Raw genomic sequence first — 18,424 nt, 5'->3', positions numbered from 1 at the left:
AAAGAAAATAAGTGATTTGTTCATTTTGTTATCACACTACTGTATCTTTACTGCACGGCTGGTGTAGTGATCTCTTAAAATGCAGAATGGATCTCATATGGTTTATATTTAGAATGGGAACTGCCCGGTACTCATTGAGAGGTTTAAATGGCTCACTTAGTATTCTCATCACAATTCAATAAAGAGGCTGCGCTGGTGTGATGTCCCCAGCAACACTTTCTCAAGGGTACTTTTTCTTGAGCTACCTGTACCGACCACCAACACAAAGCAAAAAGCAAAACTCTGTCGAAGTAGTAAAGAAAACAGGAGTCAGCTTTCTGATACTGAACCACGCCTGGGCTGGGGTTTAAAATGTGCCTGTTTCCAGGGTAGGGCCATACGTGTCCCCAGTACAAGCCAAAAAACACACTATGTGCTATGGGCTTTGAAAAAAGCTCATCTGTCACCAGTGATAAAGCAAGCGCTTGGCAATTATGAGCTGTCTCCTGACATCAACTCAGCCCAACCCCAGCTCACTGACTGACTAACCTCACCAATCATACAGTATAATCACATACTGGAGCATATTGATAAATTGCCATTCTCAAACTGTTTTGGAATGAAAGCTGGTTTTCAGGCCCTAGGGTTGTATTTGATATGTGGAAGCCGATGTGCTCAAGGCTGTTATGATTCAGCCACAGTTAGAGGAAAACAAACAAACAACTGTTCATACTGAGTAATTTCAGAGTGAGAGTTGAGAAATCATCTCATATTACCAAGGTACGCTTGTTGCAACAAAGCCTCGTTTTATGATGAGAAAATCATAAATCCTTCCTTTTTCCCTAAGCAACTTAACTCTAATTACTGTAATAGCGATGTAATACAGTATACAAACAAGTCATTTCAATGAAGTTAAGCCATTTGTAGTGATTACTGAATTTAGCATAATGGCAGCAGGTTGAGCTGTAGTACATCTCTACAAACCTGACTCCTCTCGGCTGCTTCTCCTCTCAGAACCAGGGAAGGCCGTCTCCAGCTCCAGCTTCCCAAAGCGCAGAGTGTAGCCGTTCATCAGCTTCTTGGGGGAGATGTTGACCGACCCCCCAGAGGAGGAGCGTTCTCTGTGACCTTTGACCTGGCCAGCCTTGTTAGCCCTCTCCAGGGACTTGGAGCGCCGTTCGGCCCGCCTCTCGGCGTTGCGCAGCCCCCTCTGCAGGTAGAGCAAGGGCGTGCTGGGCCGGGAGTCGTCTCCGCTCAGCCAGCCCCTGGTCCCCAGCCTGCGCGATACCTGCTCTCTCGGGGGGTTGCGGGTGTCAGGGATGCTGCCCGGCGGCACCGCCGCCTCCCTGGCGCCAGTGCCATGCTCTGGGCCCTCCTCCAGGATGGACTCGGAGCTGGAGCCCAGATGCATGGGGTTCTGCAAGGCCTCCATGTACGACTTCCTGAACAGTCTCTTGGTCTCAAATGCTACCGAGTCCCTGGGGTGGCGGCGGCGAGGGCCTGGGTTACTCAGGTCCGTGCTGAACGACAGGGTCTTAGATGCTGACCCCCTCTCCCTCCCGCCCCTGTCCTCCTGCCCGTGTCCCGACCCATTGTCTCTGGCGGCTCGGTCTGTTTTAGTGCTTGGTGCGGCTGTTTCAGCTGCTCTGAGGTCACGGCCCTCCGTCGGTTTGAGTCCAGAATCCTGCGGGGTCCGAGTGTTGCCCGGGTCCCCGTTGGGGGTCGGGGGATCGGAGAAGATGGAATCCGCTCCCTGGGAGTGCAGGGACTCCCTGGAGCTGCGGTGGCTGTCGAGGGTCCCCGTGGAGCCGCTGGTGCTGCAGGTGCTCAGGTGGCCCCTGAAGCCGCCCCCGCTGTGCCGCGCCTGCATGATGGCGTCCACCGTGCTGGTGACAAACAAAGGGTTGACCACGTTCTTCCACGGAGTCCTGTACACCGCGGTGCCAGTGGTGAGCAGGCAGTTCTGTAGCGGGTGCAGGTTGCGCTCACGCGTCACATTCTGCAGGAAGTCGGCGGTGAAGACGCTGCCGTACATGCTCTCCGCGACGGGGATCTCGGCGACGGCCTGCCCGCTGGCCGACAGGCATTTTATCACCAGCTTGGCGGCCTTGCGGCCCAAGGGGACGATCTGCAGATAGAAGTCTCCTTGCTTCAGTCGCACCTTGTGCAGAGGGGCGAGCTGCAGGACCACCTTTTCGTGGATGCAGAGGGGCCAACCCTCGTGGTAGAACAGCAGGCCTCGGAACCGCACCTGATCCAGGCAGAGAGAATATTACATGTAAGCACATCTGTCGCTCCCACTTAAACAATATTCATAGAGCCCAATCTTTGGGTCTAATGCCGATTTCGGACAGTCCTAGCAATTACCGATGATTTGACCGATATATGGTCAATTAATGCCCTACTTTGTTATACTACAGTGTCACACAAAAGTAGAAGAAATTGTGATGTACAAGCCACAAGTGATGTGTTGTGTGAGCTTGTAGAACTGCTATTTTTGAAAAAGAAAACAAAATTAAAGGAGTCTCCATGGCATTAATTAGAAAAAAAATTCATTTTGGGGGTGAACTACTCCTTTAAGTGAAAGTGAAAGTGTGTCTGTGGGTTTTATGAATATAACAAATTAACCCATTTAGAAACCTATAAGTTACTTTTCAGTCTGGGAGACACCTCTGTGTCTCATTAGTTGTTGCTATACATATAGCAACATAATTTATTTAACGTTTTTGAGTAAGAATTTGAAGGTTTTCAGTATCCTTAACAAAACCTTGAGAGACCTTGAGAGACTACATTTGGATTAATTTGGAAATGTATTTTTTCCAATTTCTGAAAAAAGAAAAAAAAAAAAAGAAAAGATGAAGAAATAACAGTTTTAGATCACAGTCCGGCCACGGATTCCGCCCGACAGCGACCATATATACATTACTGGCCAGACAGTAATGCAAGAACAATGGTTTCAATTTCAGCATGCTAACTTTCCAGTCAGAGAAAGGCTATAGCTTCTTTTAGCTTGTAATCCTCAACGATGATGTCATTGTAGGCAGGTTTCTGAATTGTCCATGGCCCACCAATTAGAGTAAGTAGACTAAAGTAGACCTAATTGAATTGTGCATTAGTCAGTACCAATTATATGAATATAAGGTTGAAAATGGGTGAAGCGCTCCTTTAATTTCAAGAATCCCAATAACTTTGAGAGTGGACTCTCTCACTTGTCCACCTGGTTCCATTTGTACACTATCACAGTTACACACCTGTAAGGGTGCATTTCCCCTGAAGGAGCCCTGAGGGTCTCTGAACCCCAGACATACGGACGGACATACAGACAGACATACACACAAAGCCAGATGTAGGAGCAGTTAGCACTGCTCAATAAAGTTCTGGCTCAGGCACGTGTGCACACATAGACATTAAAGGGGGCTTGAGTTTACCCGCCGGTAAAACGTGCCCTCGCCAGACCATGAATAAGTACCGAAAATAATGCTTGGAGGTCTGCTATTTTCGATATTTTCACCAAAAGGCCCTTTTAGAAATTTCAGCCCCTGCTTCTCTAAGATTCTCTGCATGTCCCTGTTCTGGCTGGTTCTGATCCAAAAGGCTGCACACACTGGCAGTGCCACCAGTACACCTATACTTAAACATCTGTTTAACTTTGATAGAGACACAAGGTGCTATCACAGGACCCCACCCCAGTGAATGAATCACTGCAGTCAACCATCACTAAACAGGAAGATAAAAACCTGTCTGATCAGGCCTGAGTCCTTAGCAACAACACAAATCTTCCCCGTGACTCTACTGTTGTGTACAAAGTCAGACAGACACCAAAAGCAAAGAAACAGTGCTTGAGGGTTGGCTTTTTTCCCCCCCTCCATTATCTTTTTTCCTTTCCATTTCTTTCCCTTCGACTTCCTGCAGAAGTGATTGAGAACGTGATCCTCCAGCGAAGCCTCTCATATTGCGAGCCGTACAAAGACTGCGCTGCACAGCAAGCTGTTCTCAGGGGCTAGGCTTAGGCGAAACTATTGCTGTATGGCTATCGTCACAGTGTAATCACAGCGGAGATGAATACAGCAGAATAAGGTTTCAGGACTTTGGTCATGGAGCCCTAACACACAGCAATCAAAGCTTGTGGGAGCCGATATTGAGTTTCAGTTTGGGCCAAAGAGGCTGAGAGCGACCACAGTTTCTCTCTGTTTGTCTATTCAGAGCATGGATGGCCTGGCTCTCAGCTTGTTTTCTGAACAACAATCAACTCTGTCCCAGTCCGTCGCTCCCCTTCGCCTACTCTGCAAAAAAAGTTCCCACTCATCAGCTCTGCACTCACATTCTCTCTCTGTCTTTTCTCACAACATTTTTGTCTAATTGCTCCAGCGCAGTATCTATCAGAGTGTGTAGTATTCCAGATATGAAGTGTTTGGGTGGAACTAAATGGGGGTTTTGTGAGGCTTTCAACTTTATCTTCCCTTCATTTTGTCCCTCGCTGCCCTTTTCATTGCTTTTCATCTCACCTGGGACCGAAGCCAGATCTAAGTGCCAAAAAGAACATCTACCCAGCTCCGCTATGTTCTAATCTAAGTGCCAAACAGAACATCTACCCAGCTCCACTATGTTCTAATCTAAGTGCCAAACAGAGCATCTACCCAGCTCTGCTATGTTCTAATCTAAGTACCAAACAGAGCATCTACCCAGCTCCACTATGTTCTAATCTAAGTGCCAAACAGAGCATCTACCCAGCTCCGCTATGTTCTAATCTAAGTGCCAAACAGAACATCTACCCAGCTCCACTATGTTCTAATCTAAGTGCCAAACAGAGCATCTACCCAGCTCCGCTATGTTCTAATCTAAGTGCCAAACAGAGCATCTACCCAGCTCCGCTATGTTCTAATCTAAGTGCCAAACAGAACATCTACCCAGCTCCGCTATGTTCTAATCTAAGTGCCAAACAGAGCATCTACCCAGCTCCGCTATGTTCTAATCTAAGTGCCAAACAGAACATCTACCCAGCTCCACTATGTTCTAATCTAAGTGCCAAACAGAGCATCTACCCAGCTCCGCTATGTTCTAATCTAAGTGCCAAACAGAGCATCTACCCAGCTCCGCTATGTTCTAATCTAAGTACCAAACAGAGCATCTACCCAGCTCCGCTATGTTCTAATCTAAGTACCAAACAGAGCATCTACCCAGCTCTGCTATGTTCTAATCTAAGTGCCAAACAGAGCATCTACCCAGCTCCGCTATGTTCTAATCTAAGTGCCAAACAGAGCATCTACCCAGCTCCGCTATGTTCTAATCTAAGTACCAAACAGAGCATCTACCCAGCTCCGCTATGTTCTAATCTAAGTGCCAAACAGAGCATCTACCCAGCTCCACTATGTTCTAATCTAAGTACCAAACAGAGCATCTACCCAGCTCCGCTATGTTCTAATCTAAGTACCAAACAGAGCATCTACCCAGCTCCACTATGTTCTAATCTAAGTACCAAACAGAGCATCTACCCAGCTCCGCTATGTTCTAATCTAAGTACCAAACAGAGCATCTACCCAGCTCCGCTATGTTCTAATCTAAGTACCAAACAGAGCATCTACCCAGCTCCGCTATGTTCTAATCTAAGTGCCAAACAGAGCATCTACCCAGCTCCACTATGTTCTAATCTAAGTACCAAACAGAGCATCTACCCAGCTCCGCTATGTTCTAATCTAAGTACCAAACAGAGCATCTACCCAGCTCCACTATGTTCTAATCTAAGTACCAAACAGAGCATCTACCCAGCTCCGCTATGTTCTAATCTAAGTACCAAACAGAGCATCTACCCAGCTCCACTATGTTCTAATCTAAGTACCAAACAGAGCATCTACCCAGCTCCGCTATGTTCTCCAGAAAACCACAGAGGTCAGCTCCAAATTCTGGGCCCTGGGTACAAGGATTCACTGCGGGCCCCCTATGAATGTTCTTCATAGGTGGAGGGGGTTTAACCTTCATTTAGACTGGGAACGCATTATTTTGTGCTTTAACTATTGAAAAATAGCAAATAGACAAGCTCTCTATACGAGTTAGTAGATCTGCTATTTTTGAAAAAGTCTTTGAATATTTCAAATCCTATGTTTTTTTTAAACACCTGTGTTTCTGTCAGCGGTGCTCAAACCTTTTCATGTCAAGGACCCCCAAAATGATATGTATTTGGCCACGGACCCCCATATCAAAATATTTAGTTCCAGGGACCCCCAGAAGCAACATTTGAGTTACAAATGTTCGCTTAAAAAATACATATATTCAAAGATTTGCACATATTTTGAAGACTTTAAAAAAATAGCAGCGTGAGCTTGTAGATCTGCTATTTTTCAATAGCTAAAGTATAAAATAATTAAGGCCCCCCCCCCCCCCCCCCTGTGACGCCCCTGCCTGGCCGTCTTACTTACGCACGTCTCCTGCTGGATGACCTGAAGGATTCTCTTGGCAGGAAGGAGGAAGTCGATGAGACAGCGGAGCCCGTCGCCGCGGTACTGCCTCTCCACCACGCTGAACAGCTGCCAGAGGACCGTGGCAGCGGTGACGCTGAATGGAGGGTAGAGGGCCGACAAGGTGCTCTGGATGCAGTTGTCCAGAGATTCTGAGTCCTGAGGAAGAAGGACAAAAGAGATGGCAAATATACGTCAACATACATCACTATACTTTTCAAATTCCATATTGCAGAGAGGCAGCTACTTGTAGTAGGAAGGAAGGCTGAGGAAGACGATGGTCTTGGCGCCCAGGCCAGTAACGATATGTGTGTGGTCCTGGAGGCGAGCATCTTAACCACTACTCTACCGGTGGGTTCCAGCCAGTACCTTTGAAGTCATGCTTCAAAGAGAGGTTGTTCAAGGCCACCGGTTTGCATGCATTTGTCCACATCCACTATTATTCACAGTACAGGTCTATCCCCAAAAATGTGATTATTGTGTAAAAGTATATTTTTTGAAACTTTCATATGTTCTAGATACATTGCACATTCATTGAATTATTCCAAACCTTTTTTGACAATATTACACAAGACCACTCAAAACAAGGATTTATAATAGAGAAATGTCGACATTCTGAAGTCAGAGTTGCTTGAAGTCCAGTGGGAAGTTTCCGCAGTCAGTTATGATTTGGGTTGCTAGGGCATCTGCTATTAGTCCGGCTGCCAGCTTAGCATTTATGCTAAGTTGGTATCATAGGTATGATATTTGGTATATAGTTTTTTTTATTGGCCTAAAATGTTGTCTATATATATACGTTCATGAAACCACCTGCTGACGGCCTGTCAGCATTGAGCAATTTCTTTTATAGGGGGTAAATAGTATAGTATACTATAAAGGAAAAAAATACCCCCCAAAAATCTGCTTTAAGTAGCATGTGAGGGGTCAAACTAAGGGTTTATAATTATTCTGAATCCATTGCAAGCATTGGTTTGGCATGAAAAACATTCCTTGGCCTAAAAACAGACGCACAGAAATATGATTTTGTGATGAGTCATCACTTTTGAAAGTTTTGTCCGGGCTGAGGTGGGGTATGGAATGTGGTATATAGTTTTTTTTATTGCCCTAAAATATTGTCTATATACATACAGTCATGAATCCACCTGCTGACCGCCTATCAGCATTGAGCAATTTCTTTTATGGGGGTAAAAGTGTGGGGCCCATTCATTTACTATACACTATACTATAAAAGGAAAGAAATACCCCCAAAAATCTGCTTTAAGTAGCATGTGAGGGCCTGAGGGGTCAAACTAGGGGTTTATAATTATTCTGAATCCATTGCGAGCATTGGTTTGGCATGAAAAACATTCCTTGGCCTAAAAACAGACAAACAAAAATATGGTTTAGTGATGAGTCATCACTTTTCACAATTTCTTGGGGGGCTTTTTAAGCCCAAGGAAGTTTTTTCATGCAAATCAAATGCTTGCAATGGATTCAGAATAATTATAAACGCCTAGTTTGACCCCTCACATGCTACTTAAAGCACATTTTTAGGGGTATTATTTTCCTGTATAGTAAGTGATGGGCCCAAACTTTTACCCCCTATAAAAGAAATTGCTCAATGCTGACAGGCCGTCAGCAGGTGGTTTCATGAACGTATATATATAGACAACATTTTAGGCCAATAAAAAAAACTATATACCAAATATCATACCTATGATACCAACTTAGCATAAATGCTAAGCTGGCAGCCGGACTATATGCTTTTTTACACACTATTCTAATTTTTTGGGGATAGACCTGTATATGCTACCTTATGCAGCAATTCCTACTGTTCAGTGTTCACCTCTGGAGCTGGCCAAATAGAGAGTGAAAAAACATGACAACATCAGACAAATAATAACCCACAATGATGAGCACTTGTTTTGATCACGCAGTGGTGTCCCAATGACACAAATACCTGCACAAACAAGTGTGCACTTACACAAGCATGACCACATAAACAAATATCAGTGACACAGGCAAATCGTTGCTGTCTCCATATTTAAACTTTTTATATTTTGAGAAATAAAAATGGACTGTAGATTTTAGCATTGCTAAAATCTGACTTGCTACGTTACAATTTAAACAGATTTTGTGTACCTTTTGTGGTACAGTATGAAAGCCGCTTCACAATTATATAAATCATCATTATCACTGCTTTGTTTTAAAACACCTCACAACAGACCGGCAGAGGAGCGCTGAGTGACACAGAGTCAAACAGTCAGGAAGCCTGAACTTCACGGGAAGCGTCGGCCATATTGGTCTTTCCATGAGAGCTAGGGGAAACACCTGGGGGGGAGGCGGCGGAACGTGACGTCACCGTCAGCGGACACAAACAGCAGAACTGGAAAGTCCAGACTAGACTCCAGTTTGGCAAGCCCTCCAATAACAACCATGTCACCGCTAACTCTGTCTGACCCTTAGTGGACATTAGGCCTGATTTATACTTATAGTTGTGCTCCGGCATCGCGCACACAAATCCCAGATCTACAAACTCACAACACGTTGCAATGAGACTGCTATGAACGTATAGATCTGCCCTGTTATGCTAATGTTAGCGTATGGTGGTGGACAGTGAGTGAGTGGCACTGGTCTGGGACTCTCGGATGAGGTTGACCTGCTGGCGTGGTCATCGTGTTCACATGGAGTTCAGTCACCTCCACCCCCACCCCGTCTCCTGTCCTTCCCCAGTGGAACACAGCGGGGCAATAGAGGCATCTGTCTCCACAGATAGAGAGAGCTGCCAGGGAAAGTCCAGAACAACAGGACAGATAACTGTGCGCGCACGTGTGTGTGTGTGTGTGTGTGTGTGTGTGTGTGTGCGTGCGTGCGTGCGTGCGTGCGTGCGTGCGGGGGGAGGGGTTGTTAGATCGTGGGAGGTAGGGGAGAAAACTTACAGTTGACTGTCAATGCCAAGTTTTAGAATTTGCAGAACAGCTTAGACAGGTCGTAAAAAGCGGAAGGTCAGTCTTTGTTGCCTCTCTCCCAGACATTTGTACTGTACTTTTAAGCCTGATTTTTGGTTAATTGTACGTCGGAGCCGCGCGCAGAAAACAGCCGATCTACAAGCTCACAGCTTGCAGACTATGTATTAATTAAGCATTACAATTTGTTGGGATTGTGCAGAATTTACGTGTCATTGGATCAGCCAGCTTGTTGATCTACAGTCCTTCAGCACCATCAATTAGCGGAGAGTGACCAGACTCCAGTGAATCGGTGTACACACCACAGCTTCACCACAAGGCCCCCATTGTGCTCTCCGCCTCTCTAAACGCTGTGTACTGTACGCCGTTGGTGCCCTCTGAAACGAAAAAAAAAAAAAAAAAAACGCCCACTTCCATTAGCAGCCAGCCTCTCTCGAGACAAGAGACACAAAAATGTCTCTGGGCATTAGTCACTGTTGCGCCAGGGAGGAGAAGAATAACACTGGCTTTTTTATTGAGGGAAAGCTAACAATGGGAGGAAAGCGTGATGGCTTTGGGGTTTCAGAGCAGCCCGGAGAGTCGTTCCTCAGGTTCCCAAGGCGGAGGGGAACGGCTGCTGGCCACAAAAGCGGGCGCTTTGAGAAGCGATTAATCAGCAGGGCAGAGAGTTGTTGTTTTTTTTGCTCAACTATAAATCGGTTGCTCATTCAACCTGTTGCACCGGACTGGCTGACCATGCAGGGAGAACCCAACCTTTTACAAAGTCACTGCTAAAACCAGCAGCACAATGGTCGCTTTGAACAACCTATACATTCAGCATGCTGGCAATACATCGCTTCACTGCCACCCTCTACACCAGGAGTTTTCAAAGTGGGTGACGGGGCACCCTGGGGTGCCGTGATGGCAGTCCAGGGGTACAGTGAGATAATTTGATAATATTTGGAATTTATTTGGACACTTAAAAAAATATTTAGTATCATTTTAAACTTGAAGTACAAAGTTATTTTCAGTCAGTTTTAACCAAAATGGCTATTATATATTTTCCTCGCAACATAATCGCTAAAATATGCTATAAATCCAAGGTTCAAATGTGTATGTTTTTTGGTAAAATAAAAGCCCTATTCATCATACAAAAACATCACACAAGTAGTGAAAATAGCAGATCTACAAGCACACAACGCCTCGCGATGCGAGGCGTTTACAACTGCAGCAGGTGTTGCCAAGGGCCTATTGAGAAACTCACTTCACCTGGCAAGTGGGGAGACGACGTAATCTGCATGTCTCAGCACAGCCATGGAGCTGAAGCCTGACTTTATACTTAGTTGCATGCGGGTGTCTCGCAAACCAGAAATAGCAGATCTACAAGCACACAGCTGTGAGCTTCTAGATCTGCTATTTCCGGTTTTAGCCACAACAAGCTATAGCCACAAACACCACTGCTTCCCCTCCGCTGTAAGCCAGACCGGAGGAATGTAGCGTGCGGTTGTGCGTGTGTGCGTGTGCGTGTGTGTGTGTGTATGTGTCTAGCCTCAGACTCTCATCCAGGACTAAGGGCTCCGGTATAGTAGACAGGCAGTCAGGGACATCCCACCCTTCTCTCCGGTGGCAGGTATTTATAGCCGGCTGGCTGTGGCAGGCAGGCTGGAGGTAGAGAGCCAGGATGGTAATTAATAGGCAGAGGATCCAGGTGGAACACCGCTGTCCCCGCACCCCGGTGTGGGCAGCTGTTCCAGATGCATGGGGAACGGTGCCAGTTCACTACAAGCACGCTAAATCACCGCTTCTCAACCAGTGGGTTGGGACCCACAGCGGGGGTCACTCCCAAGATGATCCGACAGGGTCGTGGGCGAACGTTCATGGAGGAAGAAGACCTCCTTGTCAGCAACGAAACAACTTTAGGTCCCAGTATAAAATGAGAACAACTGAGTCATCTCATAGAAGCAGTTGAACATGTACTCTCAACACCGGGGTTTTCTTTTCCTGTAATTAACTTGAAAATATAGAACATGCATTTTATATGGCGACAAAGCAACACAATTTGTATTCGGAACAATGTCAGACCTTCACCGTGAGGTAAAGGCATCAACCTGTGTGAATAATGTATGAACAATATGAAAATACTCATTTTATGCGTGCCTTTAGTATGGCTAAATGTGCGTAGGAAGACATTATTTTCCACAAAGAAAATGTATATTAGAGCCATATTGTTTTTTTGCTACACTTTCTATGGTAAGGTTATACTTAGTTATTAGATGTAATAACTAAGTAAGTCAAATACTTCATCAGTCACTAAACAAGATTGAAAATGACATGATCTGTGTCAGAGAGGGCATTGTAAGAAAAATAATGTAAAGAGAGGTTGGGGGGGTGTTTGGTAGAAAGAAAGAAAGAAATAATGAAAGAAAGAAAGGATAGAGCCAGGGTGGACGGGAAAGAGGTAGTCACAGGCACATTTAGTGGGTCAGGGACACAAAAGGAGTTGCGCACCAGGCGTCCAGTGGAGCATGAAGCCACCAGGGGTTTGTAACGGGAGAGCCCTGGAGCCCCACACAGCCAGCTCACTAACCTAGAGGCCTGGATGGAGCCCCATACAGCCAGTTCATATACATAGGACCACAATGAAAAACTGTCCCCAGGACTGTGCTATGCCTTTAGGATGCAGGGTTAATACCACTATAATATTGCTGCCACCACTACTTCTACTACACCACTTTCCAAACGTATACAATACCCTGTAGATCTGCTACTTTACTATTTTCAAAAATGTGTTAACGTTTTTAACACAACGGGGATGCCAGGTTGAATGTTGTTGAGAACCTAACCCTAACTCAGTTCAAACCTTTTGTAGTTGTATACAGTAAATTACATTAATAATAATAATCTGTGGTTGTCACCAAATCCCAAGACACACCTGGACTTGTCTCATGGCACAGCAGTGTACCTCGGCACAACGTTTTGGAACCACTGCACTACTACAAACTTCAATTTTGCATAGTGTTTTCTCAAAACAAACAATACACACGATAGTTGAGATAAAAACGCATTACAAGGCAGGACAATGATTAAGCATTTGACCTGCAAGTTACTTGTAGCTTTATACAAGTGATCAAAGAATGCATGTGCAATTGAACAGGCTATCAAACGCACTGCATGGAATTACAACCAGACAGACAGAGGGTATAAAAAAGGCTTTCCTGGACAGGTGCAACAAAGAGCCCGCGGGTTGCTCAGACCTGCCCTTCTGCCAGGTGCCAAGAGCCCGACAAAGGAACCAGTGAGACCTCACTCACTGTCCGAGCTGCTGTTTGATTCTGCCTTTTGATGTGTGCCAATAGAAATCCTACCTCTATGAGAGAATGGTGGAGTTCCTCTTTACACTCACCAACTGATCCCATCTCTTCAAAAAGGAGCTCACATCAAAACGTAACACAAATCCCCCCTCTCCCCTCTAATTAGTACCCCCTCCACCCCACCCCCACCCTGAGGTTTTCTCCTCAACTTACTTCATAACAGATATTTATTTTAAATCCTCTATGATCACAGGAACTTAACCTTTGACCTTGCACTACTTCATACAACTTGCCTGTAGTCCATGCTATGGTAACTGGTTTGCATTTATAACACTGGTTCCCAAACCATTTTTATTTCAAGGACCCCCAGTTTAGTATGTACACAGAGTGACCCCCATAACTTTGAGATTTTACAAATGGAACCGGGTCCATTTGGTTCCTCCTAACTGTCCACGATGTAGCTGCATGGGGGACCCCAGGGTCTCTGAGACTTTGATAATGACTGATGAATACCATAGAGGTACATATAAACTAGACCCCGCCTCCAGCTATTCATTTCATTGAAAGTTGCTCAGTGGCGTTTGAAGCACCCAGAAGACTGCCAGAAGTACCCCAAATAAGTAGTTGGCCTCAGTATCGCGGGCCAACACTTGGCCAATAGCTAGCGTGTCAGATTATAGAGCATGTGCAGTATAGTGTTTAAATGCTCTGTAATACACTACCGTGGTTCTGGGGGCTTGATGAAGACAGCGACTCTCGGTTTACAATTTGTGCATTACATCGACCTAGTCACACAATGGCAGAGGCAGCCATGCAAGGCACCAACTTGCTCATCAGGAGCTGTAAGGGGTTCAACTTCTTGCTCAAGGACCACTTCGGCATTATGTCAGGAATATCTTGGGATCTAACCGAGAACCTTCATACAGTATTTCCAGACAACTGCTCTACCTCCCTGAACCACTTCTGTCCCTTTTAACTGAAGCTTATGCCGTAGTTGCACTCGTGAAATCACATTATTTGAAAGCCTACAGTGTAAATGGTATTGAAACAGAGGGAGAGAGAGGAATCGGGGGTGGGGGGGGTAGTGTCAGTGTTGTTTTGACCCAACATTCGTGTGAGGTCTCAAGCTGAGAGGGTCTAAAGTGGGAGAGAATGCAATCTGTCGAGTCACCTCTGCTAAATCAAGACCTGGTACTGGAAAACTCACAACCATAACATCCTCACACAAGCATGCAAGCGTGGGCACACGCACACGCACACGCACACACACACACACACACACACACACACACACACACACACACACACACACACACACACACAGTAATCAGTAATGAGGTGGGTTTGTAAAAAGACACTTGTTGTAAGTGTTATCTCAGCAGATAAACTTTAACCCCAGAAGCCCACAGCAACTGTGTGTCAAACACAAGCAGCTCTGACAGGGGCCTGCGGCACAGCAAGAGACAGGCACTAACTGTTTCCATACATAACTCTTAATATACAAAATATTATACGTTTTTTAATTATAAAATGTTTAGCGTTTATGGAAATGTGTAATTTATTGGGGAGGGCCAAATTAAAAGGATCTATGCAATGGCATTGCACTTTCGGGATTTAATTATAAATTACATGATGAATTTTCAATAATGATCCTATTTCATGCCTGTATGTGAGTGTATATATATTGTATATATGCTAGAGGTTCGATCCTCTACACAGCCTAGAGTTGGGACCGTTATGCAGCCCTCACACCTACGTCGCATATTCAGTTTGTTTATGGTTAGTCAGATATAATCATATAGGGCTGTTAACATTCCTCGGAAATTAAATTTGAATATTGGTCTTAAAACATTTCCACGAATATAATATGTAATAATATTTGAATATTATTATTATTAATTTGATTCTTATTTTAATTTTATATATATATATATATATATATATATATTGATACATCAAGAGATGTATCAAGTTATAAAAACAAACAAAATATATTTTTTATTGGATCCGAGCAGCGCACAGGCGCGCACGCTGTTCCTCTTCTCTCTTCCGCTGGTATCCTGTTTTTACAATAACATCATTTTCTATGGGGAAAGGAAATTATTATAATAATATTTTTGTTTGTTTTTTGTATTGTCAGTGTCAAGTAAACATATAAAATAAAATAAAATCGGATATACATTTTTATGTATATTTCTAATATAATTCCTCCCCCATATTTGAGATTTGAATAATAATTTACCAGCTCTAATATACGGTATCATCTGAATATATCATATTGCTCATCTGAATACTGCTGTCTTGTCTACTCTGTTGTTTATACTGTAAGGGTTGATACCCTCACAAAAACATGCAGTAATCCTGGTCTCAATAATGCCTCCCCCTGGCCAGCCGGGGCGCTTGATGGAGGGGAAAGGAACTGGTTGGAATAACGTGTTCCTTCCACGCGCTACGTCCATCCCGGGGAAATCCCCCCTGTCAGGTGAAAAGAAACAACTTGGACTCCTCGTGCATTGAAGGAAGCATGAGGTCAATCTGTTGTCTCCCCAGGCGCGGCAGAGGGAGAGCAGAGCCCAGGATTACATAGGCAATTGGCACTGGGCGAAAATGGGTTGCAAAATCGTGGGACAAAAATTATAAAAGTATACTGTAAGGTCAGGTCAGGTAGAGTTTTGGGCCACTGACAGGTTAAAACATTAACAGTAACTAACGATAGACCAGAGCTGGACCCAGACACCAGTAAAAAAGAAATAGATGAATTGTCTACACAAACATAAGGTTGTATTATTGACTTCATACAACAACAAAATATCTTGTATGAAGAGAAACAGGCAAAACCTTTTGGCTGACTCTCAGGCTGAGCTGGAAAAAGTCTATGGATTAGGGGTTTTCTGAAGTTGTGTAGGGAATCATAGAGTTTACAAGGGAATAAGGATGCGAGGTGGTTGACAAATAACCACTTGTCTTAAACCCTTCAGTACATACTGTAAGGTTTAAGACAAGTGGTTCTAGCACTGGACTCTATACTACTGCATATAGGTCTGCTCTTTTTTTACCTCAACACCAAAAACAGACAATCTAAAAGAGTTGTGAGCTTGTAGATCTATGTTCACTGAATGCTTGCTCCAGAATAGGGACTCTTTCATGTGGTTAATGTAAGAATCAGAGCTGTGCAGTTTCTGTACGTTGTGTCCAAGTTTCCCACAGTTGTTATCAGAGAGTTGATTCCTGGACACTTAATGACTGTGTCCTACCACAGGATGTAAACAGCTTGGGACCCCATATTGTCCCCGAGCACAAGACGTCACACCGCAAAGGCCCTATAGATAGTAACATCATACACACGCTCACACACCCACACACAGCCGCACGCACGCGCGCGCACACACACACACACACACACACACACACACCCACACACACACGCATGCACGGACAGCTCGTGCCTGCGTGCGTGCATGCACACACAACGAACAAATACTACACATGCATTTATGTTTCTGTGGGTGCCAAACAAGAAGCAGGAGAGATGAGCTGTGCTCTCAGACCTGCTGTGAGTGAAGCCTGATTTAGTTGTGCATTGTGTGATTGAAGATTGCAGATCTACAAGCTCACAAAGTGTAGATCTGCCATTTTTGGCACAAGACCATGCGCAGCCAAGTATAAATCAGGCGTGACAGTAGAGACAATAGTGCAGCAATCTAGTGAAAACTGTTGGGTAAACACAGGACAAATAGAAATTGTATTTCTGAACCAAATGTGTCTCCTACAGCAGGGGTCTTCAACGTTTTGAAAGGACCCCTTGGTTGACAGAGAGATGAAGCAGGGACCCCCAGAACCTCTTCATGATTCCATAGAGTTTCATTGTTTGACAGCACAATCATCAGTGTATTTTGAATTCATGTGTGTTTCCAGATATTTAACCACTTGAACCGTCAATACTTAATACACCTGACCTTTCACTCTGTACTTAGTGTACTGTCTACACCAAACCTCTTTGCCGAAAATAGCCGATTTACTAGCGCTGCGAGGCGTTGTGAGCTTGTAGATCTGCTATTTTTGGCTAAAGTTCTCTGAATTTGGACAAGTGGTTAATATAAAACAGGAGAAAAAAGGTTTCACACAAAGATTTGGAGGACCCCCTGTGGTAAATCTGAGGACCCCCTGTTGAAGACCCCTGTACTACAGTTTACATTCTCAAATGATATAGTCATTTTAGTTATATTGTCAGGAAAAGACTTCTCTAAAGTTTTTCGGTGAAAATAGCTAATGGCGAAGATATTTGGTGTAGAGGGAAATACTAGTAGACCTAGTACAGAGCCCTGATGGACCCCGGTCAATAAAGAATACTATATAGGGTTTAAGTGGTTACCTGATATTCATTATTGACAAACAATATATTGGCCACGGCTTTGAACAGCAAGAACACAAGTCAGGGTGCAACAAACAGGTGAATCCCTGGAAGAAACAGACAAGTAAGCAAGCAAAACTTCATCAAGTCTAAAAGGTTATTCCATGCCACTTAGAAAGAATAACTGAAGTGACAAACGTGACTTGAACCATTTCTAAAGTTTTTCTTCTGTTATTTTCTGTCATGCGTTTGTGTCGCAAAGATTATGTGTAAAACTACTGTAACTGTGTCAAGTTGGCTATAGAGCAGGGGTCTTCAACAGGGGGTCCGGGATCCCTAGGGGGTCCTCAGAGTTACTACTGGGGGTCTTCCATAACTGAGTGATAGAAGCTTTCCCCCCCCCTTTTTTTTATATTAACCACTTGAACCCTAGTGTCCACATTCTGAGAACTTTAGCCAAAAATAGCAGATCTACAAGCTCACAACGCCTCGCACTGCGAGGCGTTGCGAGCTTGTAGATCGGCTATTTTCGGCAAAGAGGTTTGGTGTAGAGGGGAAAAAGAGCAGACTAAGTACAGAGTGAAAGGTTAAGTTTATAAAGTATTGGCGGTTTAAGTGGTTAAATATCTGAAAACACAAATTGACAAGAATCCAAAATACACTGATGATTGTGCTGTCAAACAATGAAACTATATGGAATCCATGAAAAGGTTGTGGGGGTCCCTGCTTAATCTCTCTCTCAACTAAGGGGTCCTTGGCCTGAAAACGTTGAAGACCCCTGCTATAGAGCAACACAACCAAATAGCAGTGGTCTAGTATCTCCAACATAAACGACACCTACAGTACTGTACTAGTATCCCCTGGGTGTATAATAACAGGGCATTGTCACGTATCGTACAGACTTTCCCAGGAAACCCGGCTGTGTATTCAACAGAAATAAAACATGGCACAGAAAAGGTTGAAAATGAAAAAGGACTAAATATAGCGAAACCTCACGACGAGAGACAAAAATCATAGGCCGGCTGCTAGTACAAATATACCATCTCAGTCAAACACAGCCCTGGCCCAGCCATAATGAGAGGGCAGAGATGTCAGAGCGCCGTTCCACCACCTACCTTAATGCTCAGGTAGTTGTCACAGCTCCTGGACTTTGCTCTGGAGTGCATTTTGCCCAGGGATAACATTTAGGGAGATATGTGTCCAGGAAACTGAAGTCCCCCAGAACTTCAGTAAATAAATGCTAAACGCCAACCCCAAAACATGATAACATCCACTGTAAAGTCCACACCGGAGGTGCTGTTGCTCAGGGCCGCCGTATCAACAGGTCCAGCGCCATGGCAGGTTTCTCTGTCCCCTGTTCTCTCTGTTCTCTCTCTGTATTATGACTCAGTCCTGTCCTGTAGGGCA

The 18,424-nt window shown here is 44.6% G+C and overlaps 1 protein-coding gene across 1 annotated transcript in view; it reads right to left on the bottom strand.

Annotated features, from left to right (window-relative positions):
- Positions 1-18,201, bottom strand: part of plekhg4b (pleckstrin homology domain containing, family G (with RhoGef domain) member 4B) — a gene marked incomplete at both ends in the record, with an annotated part of 50,579 nt that extends 32,378 nt beyond the window's left edge. The window contains 3 exons of the mRNA XM_080743145.1: positions 964-2,230; positions 6,393-6,590; positions 18,133-18,201. Coding sequence (XP_080599271.1) covers positions 964-2,230; positions 6,393-6,590; positions 18,133-18,201 — 1,534 coding nt within the window. The remainder of the gene's footprint in view (positions 1-963; positions 2,231-6,392; positions 6,591-18,132) is intronic.
- Between the last annotated feature and the right edge of the window lie 223 nt (positions 18,202-18,424).

This window comes from Nannobrachium achirus, assembly GCF_963921795.1.
Source record: "Nannobrachium achirus genome assembly, chromosome: 2".
Taxonomy (NCBI): Eukaryota; Metazoa; Chordata; class Actinopteri; order Myctophiformes; family Myctophidae; genus Nannobrachium; species Nannobrachium achirus.
The sequence above is the reverse complement of the archived record's forward strand: the minus strand, read 5'-3'. Positions and strand labels throughout refer to the sequence as shown.